A 13,208-nucleotide genomic window follows, 5' to 3' on the forward strand; every position below is an offset into this window, starting at 1 on the left:
ATAATGTGAGTCTTATAATCTCGATTTCTCACGAATGGTAGCCTCTCTGGAGAATATATCCATAAGGACCATTTTTGTAGAGAATACAAGGTCTACAACTTCTGAGATTTTTTTTGATAAACCAAATTAACAGGACTAACTGTGATAATAATGAACAGAGAATCATACCTTCCCGCGATCAAAATATTGCAGCACTTGGTTGTACAGCGCCTCTTTACGTTTCCACTCGGGCATGTCTGGGTGTTCCGAGTCCACGCCTATCTGATCGCTCTCCCAGCTTAGAGTTTCTGCATACAGCTGCAAGATTCAAACATTAGGTAAAATTTTTAACGTTCAAAATGTTAATGATTTTGAGGCTAAATGTCGGCACATTGTAACCCTCAGAATTACGGTTTCAATAGTAAAAATAATATATGCTCTTGTTGAAAATTCTAATTTATGTGTTTGGAAATAAATAATTTGAATATCAGTTCATTTATTTACTACACATATCCCGTTATTTCCCAACTGTTTTGTTTTCTTATCAAATTTTTATAAAATGGTACCAATAAGCCTGATCTAAAGGTGCATTTATTGAGTAGTATCAAAGAACGGCTTACCAATAAAGTGCATCCAGCTTCAACGAAGTTATCAGACGCAATGTGAAGATCGTGCAGCTTGTACACATAGCGCAAGTACATCTCTTTGCGATCGATCTCGTTCTTGTAGAAATTCTGAAATATTATAGTAAAATGTTCTCTATTAGAATCGAAGTCGTATCGTACTTTATAAGAGTATTTCACGTAAAATTATTATATATTTTTTTGTAAAGGATGCATGATAGAACAATCCATGGGTACATGATAGAACAATCCATGGGTATCCAAGGTGGTACTCATACCTCAAATGCATTTATTTCGCCACCGAGTTTTAGCTCAGAGAGTTTGAAGTCTGTTGCGAAATAAATACAACATTGGCTTCTAGCGTGAGGTATGTACCTTACATTATGTTTTATAGAATTTTAGCGTTTTTTTTGACAAGTCAGCATGATTTGGCACTCACCAACAAATTAACAGTAGCAGCCATCCTCTTATCCCTATGTTCTGCGCCCTGCATTACAGCGCGGTAGTCCAGCAGTCTCTCCAACAGTCGCGTCACGCACGCTACAAACGCCGCCCCAGCTTCCCGCCAACCCTCCGTGGAAACGCGTTCCATTAACCTATAGTATATTATAAGATAATTAAAATAACGAATCTTTTCTTTGACACCAAAATAAGATTACAAATACATTGAAATATTATATATATACTTTTACTAGAAAATTATCAAAAAGTGCACTGTATTTTTGTTTTAAGAATATACGTGTAGTATACGGAAAGTATGAAATTGATACCGAACTAAGTTTCGTACAAACTGCAATACGTAATGAACCCTATTGCTGTTGTTATAACGTTTATTATAAGAACTGAAGTAAAGGCTAAAGATTTAAATGGCATATAAGAATTCAAACAGCGATCTTCACTTGTTTTGCGCCAGTCACATATTTTATTACACTTATTGCAAAGTAAATAAAAATATTTTCTACGAAATGAGCGTGCACAAAAATAAAGAGGCAACAAAAAATAAATAACTAAAACTGTCAGATACTTAATTGTAACATTCAATGAGAATATTCTTCACAAAATACGTTGAAAAACAAGCGAACATTTTGCGCGTAATTAACCAACTTCACAGCACAACTGACAATAAATTGTTTTGTTCTTGTAATCAAACAGTAATTAATGCAACAAAACGTGTTTGACTTGATTGTTTTTCGCCAAAAATAAGTGTGTTACAATTGTGACGTCTAAGTTAACGGTAGAGATACTTACACTGAGCTCAAATGTTCCCTGAGTAGCGTGGACAATAGAAGTATAATTAGTTTTTTTGCTGTTGTAAACACAGTATTATTTTAAAGTATTTTGTTGTAGGTGTTTTGTGGTAATTAGAGTTGTGTTATTTATAGTTTTGTCGTCGCGACAGCCATATAAGTATTTACATTATAATTTTGCATTCAACTTTAGTTGAGTTTGTTACTAGAATTTACCAGAAGTTCCAAACTTGGAATTTCGTAATGATACATCTTTCTAAACTTAATGGCGACTCGCAACTAACTTCCGAGCATAAGTACTGGCATGAGACCCAACACACATTCCTCACGCACCTCCCTTCCCGCTGATATTCCCGCTCCTTCCCCTAAAAATGGTTTCTGCGCAGCTTCTCTTCCCGCTGATACCTAAAAATAGTTTTTGCCAGCTCCTCGCAAAATATTCCGAACCACCATTCAAAACCAATAAAATCTAAAAATAATTATTGAAAACCACTTACACAGTATCAAACAGTCTTCTATAATGATCATCGGCCTTATTATCAGCGACTAACGAGTCTAGTTTGTCCACCAACGCTGCCTCCGTCCTTCTAGCTTCACCCGTATGAGCGCGTTCGGCCGCCATTAGTGCCACTAACGCGCCTAAAGCTGCTCTTCGTAACTCGCTGACTAAAGTTATTTCTAGTAAAGCTCCTACGGCTCCGGGTACTAAATGCAGTTGAGCTGGACCTGGGAGAATAAATATTGTATGGTATAAAAAAGTCCTATTATTAGGATCAATTGTATGGATACGGTCAGAATAGAATGAGTCAGGAATAGGATCAACAGGAACACCCACTCATTGAAAAAGTTTTCTGCGAGCCGTATGGATCTACTCCATCCAAGGACCTTCTCTTTCTCTTTCCTAAAACGGTAATCAGTTACGACCGCAGAAAGATCAAGCTCAGGATTGACATCTTAAGGTTGTCATTGAGGTATGTGTTAATTTCTTGATAATACATAATTGATATACATATTTTTTAAAGGCAAAGTCAAATGTTTTTATTTCAAATAGGCTTCTGCAGGCTCCTATGAAACGTCACTCTAATTGCACGGTTCCAAAAAGTTGGTCTCACATATAGAAGAGCCAGCAAGAAACTCCATAGACACTCTTTTTTTTAAAGTAATAATAATATGTTCACAAACTATCTATTACAATAGAAGGCTGATACAGTGATACAGCAGTTGTGCAGTTACAATATTTGGCTAGGCTACATAAGCACGTACCGAGCATATTCCATGTGGCGAGCACTCGCATGCCGGCAGCGGCACGCATGCGGGGCCGGTGCGGGCCGCGGCCGGACCAGCGCTCCGGCTGTAGGGCGCTCGACGTCACCAGCGCCACTCCTAGCTCCATGTAGCCCGACCATAGCTGGGATAAAATAGAGCGGGCATTAGGCATTGGGACTGAATAATTGAAGATCGTAAGTAAAATTCGAATTAAGAATAGTCACAAATGCAAGAGCGCCGGACCCCAAATAAATTTCGATAAGGGCAGGAGAGTGATGATGACACATGAAAGAGAGGGAGGTTTTATAAAACTCTTATGTCCCTTTTTTGCGTTAAGCGGGCGCACGATGCATGTCTCGATCGATTGGTGCTTTTATTGGGAAATATAGATAATATTGGGGGGTTTCATAGAAGACGTGAAAGGGCGGAGCTAGTAACTAGTAGTTTTGGCGCGCTACTTTCTCTGGCGGTATGAAATCTCCGCTAGTTATTTTTTTCCCCATGGTCGCAGTACATACGAGGGCACCGCGAACATCGCGCCCCGTTTCACGCAGCGCTGCTCTATAAGATGACATGAAACAATCATGCGGAGCGAAAGTTCGCGCACGCTCTTACTAAACTCTGACAATACACTAGTTACAACAACGCCTAAAATTATCTTACCTGTGAATCGAACTGTGGCGGCTCATCGCCTAGGAAGCGTTCTAGTAACGGTTGAGCGAGATCTTGAAGCGCAGACAGAAGGACTTTACAGCTTTGTACACGCAACACCATCCAGTCAGCTGGGAACACCTAATGCACAAACAAAATAATTTCAGGAATTGTGTTAAACTGACTTTCCAAAAAGGAAGAGGAAAACAAATAATTTTTTGTAGTTTTAATGCAAATAATATTTTAATGTTGTCCTTGAATATTGATATTTTAGTATAAGTGTACTTCAAGACTTTGGTGTCAATATACTCACGTCCTGTTCAATAAGATGTCGGAACACTAAGAAGGCTCGCATCAAGAAGTCTTTCAAGGGTTTGCGGTCGTGCGGGTGGGGCGCCAGATGGCTCCACAGTCGCTGATAGTGTACCGGCTTTAGAAGTTCCATCACGCCTAGAAGACCGGCTACCATTGCTCCCTGTGAAAAAAAAACATTCGTGAATTGAGCACCATTGACGTGATATTATTGAACGGAAGCGGTTGTTCATTTTATCGATATTTTCATTAGTCATATTTTGACATCAACGTCTGGATCCAGTTCATCATCCACCAGCCTGTCCGGGTCCTGCTTCTTCTACATTGAAGCTACGAGCTCACCTATCATTTAAATAAAAATAGAAAAATCAAACTTACAAGCACCGGCGAGTTCCCTCCAATCAGGTGCAAGACAGTCTCCACGAGTACATCGAGAGTATTTAAGCAGAGCACATCGACGTCCGGATCCAGTTCATCATCATCCACCGGCCGGCCAGGGTCCTGCTTCTTCCAGAGTAGCGCCACGAGCTCGCCTATCATTTAAATAAAAAAAGAAAAAAAAAACTTACAAGCACCGGCGAGTTCCCACCAATCAGGTGTAAGACCGTCTCCACGAGTACATCGAGGGTATTTAAGCACAGCACATCGACATCCGGATCCAGTTCATCATCATCCACCGGCCGGTCAGGGTCCTGCTTCTTCCACAGTAGCGCTACGAGCTCGCCTATCATTTAAAAAATAAAAGAAAAAACTCACAAGCACCGGCGAGTTTCCTCCAATCAGATGCAAGACAGTCTCCACGAGGACATCGAGGGTATTTAAGCAGAGCACATCGACGTCTGGGTCCAGTTCATCATCATCCACCGGCCTGTCAGGGTCCTGCTTCTTCCATAGTAGCGCTACGAGCTCGCCTATCATTTCCGCGCATTGGGATAACTCGTCCCGACGGGCGAGGTGGACTCGTAGATGGTGGCAAGCGGTGGTTAGGATTATGTTTCTGGCTTCTGTAAAAAAGTAATATGTTTTTAGGGGTAATTTAGTTGGACGCCAAGTAGTAACGTTCTGCTGTTAATATATAAGTTGGAAAATGCATTGCCGGTTTTTTTACTCTAAAGTATAAAATCTATATGCAGTTGAAATTAATTAATATTGGGTATGTATTTTTGCAATTATCTGAATAGTATGTAAATAATAATGGCATATGCCACCAATAAGTTTTACCAAGCTCCATGGATAAGTAGGTATGTATTGTAGATAGGGGAAAAGGAAATTTTTCTATGTGACATTTTATGAACAAAATCTAGAACCATTCCTAAGATAACCCAAACTTATAATACATACAAAGTTATATGTTTTCCTCTCAGTATTTTGTGAAGTCAGTTGATTTAGTCAAGTTAAATTTTCAACTTACCTGGATCTTCTCCCAGTGGTCCTTTCAATATATCCTGTGCGGCATGTAGCCGTGCTCTCGCGAGCTGCGGCGGCGGCGGCGGGTGGTGGTGCGGCGCGTCCAGCACTAGGGCAGCCGCTCGCGCCGCTTCGCTCGCTCCCAGCGCTCCGCATACTTCGCGCGTTACTTCAGCCCAGGAGGACATTAGGGCTACCTGTGTAGACAAGATTGGTGTTTGAATAGTTGTTATAGAGCATTTTTTTCACATAATAATGCACTGGCTCTCAGCTAAATCTGGTTAGACTGTAAACGGAAAAGGCTAGGCTAGGAACTATGCACAACTAACGTTCCGCAAAAATAGTCAGTTATAAATGTCAAGTTCATTAGGAAGTATTCCGCAAAGATGTAGGGGTTGGAAGATCTCAGTACCCAGTTAAAGCCGAGCAACACTTTAGCATACGGCATTGGATTGACATGGTCTTTTTTTAACGACGTCAAAAATCATCAAATGACTCCTCCCGCTGTGGGTTAGCAGCGGCGAAGGAGTGTCAGACTCTTACGGACTAAAAACCGTCGTATTCCGTCGTAGTCCTTTTATGTACCAGGGCCGCGGTATCTCTTTCGAACAACCCACAGCCCCGGCAGAATTGACATGGGCTAATGTTTTAAAACACCAATAATAAAAAATTGTCGTTCATTTGTATAAAATTGAACCCAAACACATCAAGAACCAACTCCTGTTCCGAATTTATTTAAAAAGCTTATAAGAAGATAACAAACTTGAGCCGGCGCCAAATGTTCTTTATACGGGTGTTGCGCAAACGCTTTCAAGGCATGCAGGGCAGCCCTAACATCTCTTCTAAAGCTGTCTTCATACTGTCCTCCGGTCGCTCTAGCGAACAGTCTTCGAGATCTTACGGCTAGACGGAACACTGCGCCTAAGGAACGTAAGCACTTGCGAATAGGTTCTTGTCCTTCTGCGCTAGCGGCCCATTCTGCGCAGTGTTGGACTGATGAGAGAAGACCTCTGCAGATAGAAAAAATATATATATGTATTGTAGGTAGGTAGATGTTATAAAGGACGAAGTCGTGGAAGTCGTGGTGGCCTAGTGGGTAAAGGACCAACCTCAAGTATGAGGGCGCGGGGTCGATCCCAGGTCAGGCAAGTACCAATGCAACTTTTCTAAGTTTGTATGTACTTTCTAAGTATATCTTAGACACCATTGACTGTGTTTCGGATGGCACGTTAAACTGTAGGTCCCGGCTGTCAGTGAACATCCTTGGCAGTCGTTACGGGTAGTCAGAAGCCAGAAAGTCTGACACCAGTCTAACCAAGGGGTATCGGGTTGCCCGGGTTACTGGGTTGAGGAGGTCAGATAGGCAGTCGCTTCTTGTAAAGCACTGGTACTCAGCTAAATCCGGTTAGACTGGAAGCCGACCCCAACGTGATTGGGAAAAGGCTCGGAGGATGATGAGATGTTATAAAGGACGTCTACGGTATCTGCCTCCTTGACATTTTGGAGGTCATAATAATTATTGCCCACTATTTAAATTAAGAAAATGTAGTTAGTTTTGAGCAATTTATATTGTCTGCGCATATGTTGCGCATCTTAGCGCAATTGCGCAACATGGAATCTGTTAGATAACACAATAAATAAGATAACATAAACAATACTTACTTATACACAAGCGCAGCTGAGAAATGTTCTTCAATATAAACGTCGAGAACTGGTCTGAAGTGCTGAAACCGACTCTCATCGAGTAAGCTGCATATCGATATTAGCACTAGGAATACTGTGCCCGAATGTGGCGTGCTGAAATTAAACCAAAACGTTTAATTACCAAACGTATAATGTATGATGCTGGGGTTAACAAGGCGTTACAAAAACAAAAAAGAAACGGAGTTAAAATTATGTCTTAGGTGAGGTCTCACTGTTTAGCTGGATCAAAATCATATCGTGTCGGAAGTTAGAACATCACATAGTATTACAAAAAGTTACATAAGTTATCATTTAACAAATCAGACTAATCTTGAAATGTTAAAAAACTTTCTTTATGTAAATATAGATTTAGTTTACTTTTAAATATTGTAGTTTGTTTTATATATTTTTTTAGGTACATAATAATCTTCTTCTTCCTCATGCTATTCTCAATTTTATTTGGGGTCGGCGCAATATGTCTTCCTCTTCCATTTTTCGATGTCATACTGACATTCACTCCCTTCCCATTCATGTTATCTTACAGGCAATCCATCCAATCATCTTTATGTACATAATAATATCGAGGACGAAATGAAAGAAAGAAAAAAGCCTACTTAGAAAGTACTTACCTATTCCCATCTTCAGTGGAGAACAAAGCGAACAATGCATCTAACACATCTCTTAGGAACTTGATGAGCTCTTCACAACTCAAGCCGTCGCCGAGCCTCAGTACTCTGAGTAATGTCTCTTGAACCTTTTCCGGTCGGGCCCGCCATTGTAATAATGCTAGGAGATCCTCTGCGAAAGTAAATGTTGTAATGTAATTTGAAGCGTTACGCTTTTGCAGCAAATTGTAAGACTTATTTTGAGGAAAGCTAATATGCGGAAGCTTTGAACTCTGGGCTTCAGATTGATATATTATCTATTTGAATATTAGGAATGTTGACAAAAAAATTGATTAAAGTGCCTTGTCCGCATTGGCCATAAGACAGGAGGATGATGATGATGATTGATGACCCGCAGTAATTTCTACACAAAATGGTTATGTTTACTCAAGCTGGGTTGAGGAAGCTTCTAACTATTCACTAACAACCTATTTCAAATCACCACAATGACTGTTATATTAGTTTTTAAATACACACTTACCATTTTGAGTTAACTTAGTAGAGCATAACAACGTGCTGATGGTACAATTTTCTTTGGAACTTCTTTGGAATGTTGGCACTATGCCGTTGGATGATCCCATGCGGGCACTATCCGCTGAGCATGACGGCAGAGATAGGTAGCTTGCTGACGTTAACCTGGGAAGTTATTTATTTGATGTAGAACAAGGAATCGCTAGTTGTTGAAATAGGGAAGAATCGTCGATACAGCACTTGTGTATTTGACAATTATTGTGCTAGTCCATTGTGCTAGTATGGATGTAGTAATTTTAATAGTAGTCTTTTGTTTATACATTTTGAACTATCATAAAGGCAAAGAACTAACTGGACAAGTACTGTAGAAGACTACAGACAAGTGTGTTATTTAATTCATAGGACAAGAACTTTTGTAGAATAAAGTTAACCCCTTCCCTGTCCATTTTGTTTTATTTATTTACATACATAACCTTACATCTACCCTTACAGGACGTGTCTAATGCAGCAGATTGTTAATAAAGACCCATTCAGTCATTATTCTTGAATGCCTATAGTGGTTATAAGTAGTAGTATAAATTGTCTATATACACTTACTTGGAGGGATCATCACACTTATAAACGTATAGCTCGTGCGCTCCATCTCTCAATGTAGCGCCGCTCGCTTCCATCAGTCTAGCGAACGCGAAACCGTATAGTTTACGTTCTGTCTTATCTCGTGCTGTAATAAACACACATGTTTTGTTAGGAGGGCAATAAAAATAATAAAATGATTCAGCCATATTCTGTTATATGGCCTAAAGAAAAACATGTAAAAATTTTATATTTTTATGATTAACGCATTTCCAACCTCTTCATTTGACACGTTATTTACAATTTCTCAGTGTTTAGAAGATGGGATTACGGGGTGGTTACTACGTTTCAGTGTCACTAGAAGAGTGATTGCAAAAAAAACAACTTACGAATAAAAACAGCTACCCATTGATGTGGAATATCTAAAGCTACAAACGAAACAGAAATCTTAGAAAAAAACTCAAAATTAAAATATATCAACTGTGAACTGTTTAGGTCTTAAGAGTCTGCCCGGTAACAGATGGACGGAGGAACTGCGTAAACTAAGGGTGCAAGTTAACTTGCCCAAGTGACAAGAGCACGTGGGGGTGGGGTGGGTATTGCTTTGGTACATGCGAGCTGGACCCGCACGTTTTTACAATGCATGTAACCCGCGCATGTGCCTCAATGTGCGCAAGCTATTTGCACCGAGAAGATTACCAGAAGAAGACTATAAAACATTTATTTTAGGCATGAAACCTTATAATATCTTTCAAGCAGTACTTACTAGAACAATGTCTAAACTCAATGCGGACATGGGCGTTGGTAAACGTCTCCAGCGGCACGGTGAGACGGAGGTGTTCGCCCCACGCGGGACTGTTGTTGTGGTACAGGACTACAGACTCGTAGGACGTCGAGCCGGTGCCACTTGCGCCCCATACGCATTCCTGGAGAAGAAAGAGTTTATTTCAGATAAATTAATTTGTTTGTGGCTAAAGTTAGGTGGTATTGAGGCAAATTGTAAGATACGACTTGACCGTGGATCACTATGGTAAAATAGGCAATGTCATTTTGAAATTGTACCTAAATAAGTTAAACTTTTTTACTGCAAATGTTTAAAAGATGATTCGTTTGCCTTTGTCCTAAGTATTAGTAAAGGTACATTTATTAAAATGCAACTAGGGCGCAAAGAATTTACTAAGCTCTTTTAATATACTGCATCGGCTGATAGATGGCGCTACTAGCAGTAAAATGATGCAAACCTTACAATAGCCAACTATGACTCATCGCGACTTCATCAATGATAAATTAGGTAATTATTACCGCAGTTTCTTTAATGTGAACGTTATCTTTCTTTATTTATTTATTTAACTAATCAATACTTTCATACTATTTCGTAGAGCTGTTTAAAACTTACATTGATAACCTGTCCCGTACTATCATGTACAGTGACAGTCGCTAGAACATTCTTCGCCGTACTTTTGCCTCCTCTCTCAAACTCCGCCTTTTCGAGTGTCAGATAGAGGTCGTTACGGACGTCACCAGGCATTATGACGTCGGGGAAGCCCCGTTTGGCCGTCACTGTAGCCCCGGAGCTTACTGCTTCTGATATGCTGCCTGCGTTTGATAGGAGACGGAGGGCTACTACTATACCTGAAAATTGTGTTAAGATTAACATAATGTATTGGTAATGGTTTTCCAATAAGTAAATAAATATAGAAAGAAGATTTTCTTCATGTAAAGCTCATATTAATATAGTGTTCTCATGTGATATAGCTAACGTTGAGCATGGTAGTATTTGTGATAGGATGTAAACCTTTGTAAAATAAATGTATTTGTTTAAGTATTTAATATACCTAGTATTTCTTTCTCATTTAATTATTTTATTATTACTTCGTTAACCTTGTTCTATCGCGGTTTTAAGACAATAATTACATAATGAAGCCACAGAACTAAACAGTTGAGGTAAATTTTTTATATTAAAATTATTTAATTCCCTAACCTTCTTACTACATATCATATAATGTTTGTAAACAATACGCAATTTACTTAGATAACGTAAGATTTATGAGCATTTGCATATATTATGGAAATCGAGACGATTAACTGTACAAATGACATCGTGTGATTAATTAACAATGCAGAATAAATTGTCCTCTTCCTGTAATTATTTCATGATACCATCTTTGCGTTAACTTGTGCATCCTTTAAGGGGATACTTATCAACACTGGATTAATAATATAAATCTTCATTACATTTAATATCGGGAGCGCAATCATCAGATTGAATTTATATATGGAAACCAATACATATTGATTGATAAAATGATAACAAAGAAATGATTCGAGATTATAAAGTATTCGAATGAAGATATAAGGACATTATTCATTTTCAGGACATCAAATTAAGCTATAAAAAACCTTTCTTAATTTTTTAATATTAGTAGGTAAAAGTTCATGCGAACGATTCTGGTCTTGAAGCTACTAAGTTAGGTACCTAACGTGGGTAATTTAATATAAATTAGTAAATAAATTTAACGTGAGTGACTTCATAAATACAATTAAGTAATAATTACCAATATCTCTAGCCTATTTGAGGAAAATACCCTCAAACAATAATAAATAGATTGAATTCCCAAGAACGTCAAACTTATACGTCACTTACGCATTACAGTTTAGTGCGTAACACAGCAAAACAGGAAAATGATCTCGTATAAATATTATTTTGACTTATACTCTAAATATGTTCGTTTTGTACTTTGTATGTAACTTACCGTAGTTAGGTTGTCCAGGTAAAATATTGCACTTGTTTGTTTGTTTTCTGATTAACATGTCGTGTAACTGATGGAAATCTTTCTCTTCACATTGGTAAACCTGAAAACATTAAAAAGATCACAACACCTTACGTATTTTAAACTATGTAAATCATAAAATTATCCTATTCTATGCTCTCTAATATTGTAGCAAAAACTTAGAAATACACTTTCTGTGATATTTATTGTACATAATAAATAAACTTACTCTTGAGAGCTTATAGGACCAAAGTCTATAAGACCTGCTCAATTTATCGAAAGACTTACTTCAGCCCTGGTAATCAGTACAAAAGCACCCAGAACGAACTAAGGACGGTTTCAGTCATTAGTTAACGGGTTTTAGTTATGCTCACTTTAAACGTATACTCCTTCTCCCCGGGATGCTGTCCGGGCTGCCTGAGGAAGTCAGCGAGGGGTAAGACTCCGGCACCCAAAGGTCTTCTCGCGACCGGTCCCCGTCTCTCGCCGGTACCGCTACCGCTGCTGCCGGCGCCTGCCCACCGACCTACGCGGATCACCCACGCGACTAGCCATAACTCGCGGGTTAGATCTGTTGTTGATAGGTCCTGGAAAATTGAAGTATTTTTCTAGTAGTATTATACCATGAAGCACCTATTTGAAGAATTTGAGGGCAACGAGTGAATGCGGGCTGCCCAAGTTGTTGAAGCTCATTGGGGAGGTCTACGATCAGTAATAGGATAATGATGATAACCATTAATACTATATTTCTTCATATTGATTTGAATTTTGAACAGAAAGCATGCTCATGGTAACGCCTGCGAGATTTGTAATTAAAAGATTCTAAAATAAGACAGTTTTTATTTCCAAAACGTAACAGTAGTATTGGCAGGTTTATATTCGAATCCGCTATAATTTGGCATATTTTTATTAGACCATAAGTCTGTTGCTTGGTGATACAGTGCAGTTTATATTTCTACTATTCCATCGTCAACTTTGCAACAGGCACAAATACATCAATCAATAAGGCATTTAGGCCACGTCGTACATTTGTCTATGACCTAACCTTTACCGCAGAGTACCTAACCGTAGGTCAGGTTAGCATTAAACGATGATCTAGACACGCATGGGATAATTGTATTGAAACTGGCCTACTGACTTCGGCGCGTTTAAGTAATAAGCACGATACCCTCTCGTGGATTATTTAATATGTTTAAAAGGTATGCAATTTGTTTATTTATATTAATATGTTTTCTGAAGTATATAGAATTATAGATATATACTAATATTATAAAGAGGAAAACTTTGTTTGTTTGGTTGTAATGGATAAAATCAAAAACTACTGGACCGATTTTAAATATTATTTCACCATTAGAAAGCTATTATTATCTGCGAGTAACATAGGCTATATTTTATCCCGGTGCGGGCAGTAGCTCCCACGGGACGCGGCTGAAACCGCGGGAAAACGGTTAGTTATAGATCTGATAGAAGAGTATGGAAGGAGAAAACATGCTGCGCTGACCTCAAATATAATTGGGATAAGGTCAGGAGAATGATGATGATTTTATGGTCTCAACTAAT

The 13,208-nt window shown here is 38.9% G+C and overlaps 1 protein-coding gene across 2 annotated transcripts in view; it reads right to left on the reverse strand.

Moving 5' to 3' along the window:
- Positions 1-13,208, reverse strand: part of Spg (sponge) — a 61,534-nt gene that overhangs the window by 10,459 nt on the left and 37,867 nt on the right. The window contains exons 7-25 of one of the 2 annotated variants that reach the window (XM_064034201.1): positions 12,023-12,235; positions 11,631-11,730; positions 10,274-10,509; positions 9,644-9,803; positions 8,902-9,025; positions 8,315-8,469; positions 7,798-7,966; positions 7,148-7,282; positions 6,249-6,495; positions 5,490-5,682; positions 4,835-5,082; positions 4,080-4,241; positions 3,779-3,907; positions 3,113-3,257; positions 2,347-2,575; positions 1,851-1,868; positions 1,042-1,198; positions 600-713; positions 169-297 (exon numbers count right to left, since the gene is read on the reverse strand). In XM_064034201.1, the coding sequence (XP_063890271.1) occupies positions 169-297; positions 600-713; positions 1,042-1,198; positions 1,851-1,868; positions 2,347-2,575; positions 3,113-3,257; positions 3,779-3,907; positions 4,080-4,241; positions 4,835-5,082; positions 5,490-5,682; positions 6,249-6,495; positions 7,148-7,282; positions 7,798-7,966; positions 8,315-8,469; positions 8,902-9,025; positions 9,644-9,803; positions 10,274-10,509; positions 11,631-11,730; positions 12,023-12,235 (3,063 nt within the window). The remainder of the gene's footprint in view (positions 1-168; positions 298-599; positions 714-1,041; positions 1,199-1,850; positions 1,869-2,346; positions 2,576-3,112; positions 3,258-3,778; positions 3,908-4,079; positions 4,242-4,834; positions 5,083-5,489; positions 5,683-6,248; positions 6,496-7,147; positions 7,283-7,797; positions 7,967-8,314; positions 8,470-8,901; positions 9,026-9,643; positions 9,804-10,273; positions 10,510-11,630; positions 11,731-12,022; positions 12,236-13,208) is intronic. The other variant, XM_064034202.1, reaches the window with a different exon arrangement.

Source organism: Helicoverpa armigera, chromosome 4 (genome assembly GCF_030705265.1).
Source record: "Helicoverpa armigera isolate CAAS_96S chromosome 4, ASM3070526v1, whole genome shotgun sequence".
NCBI lineage: Eukaryota > Metazoa > Arthropoda > Insecta > Lepidoptera > Noctuidae > Helicoverpa > Helicoverpa armigera.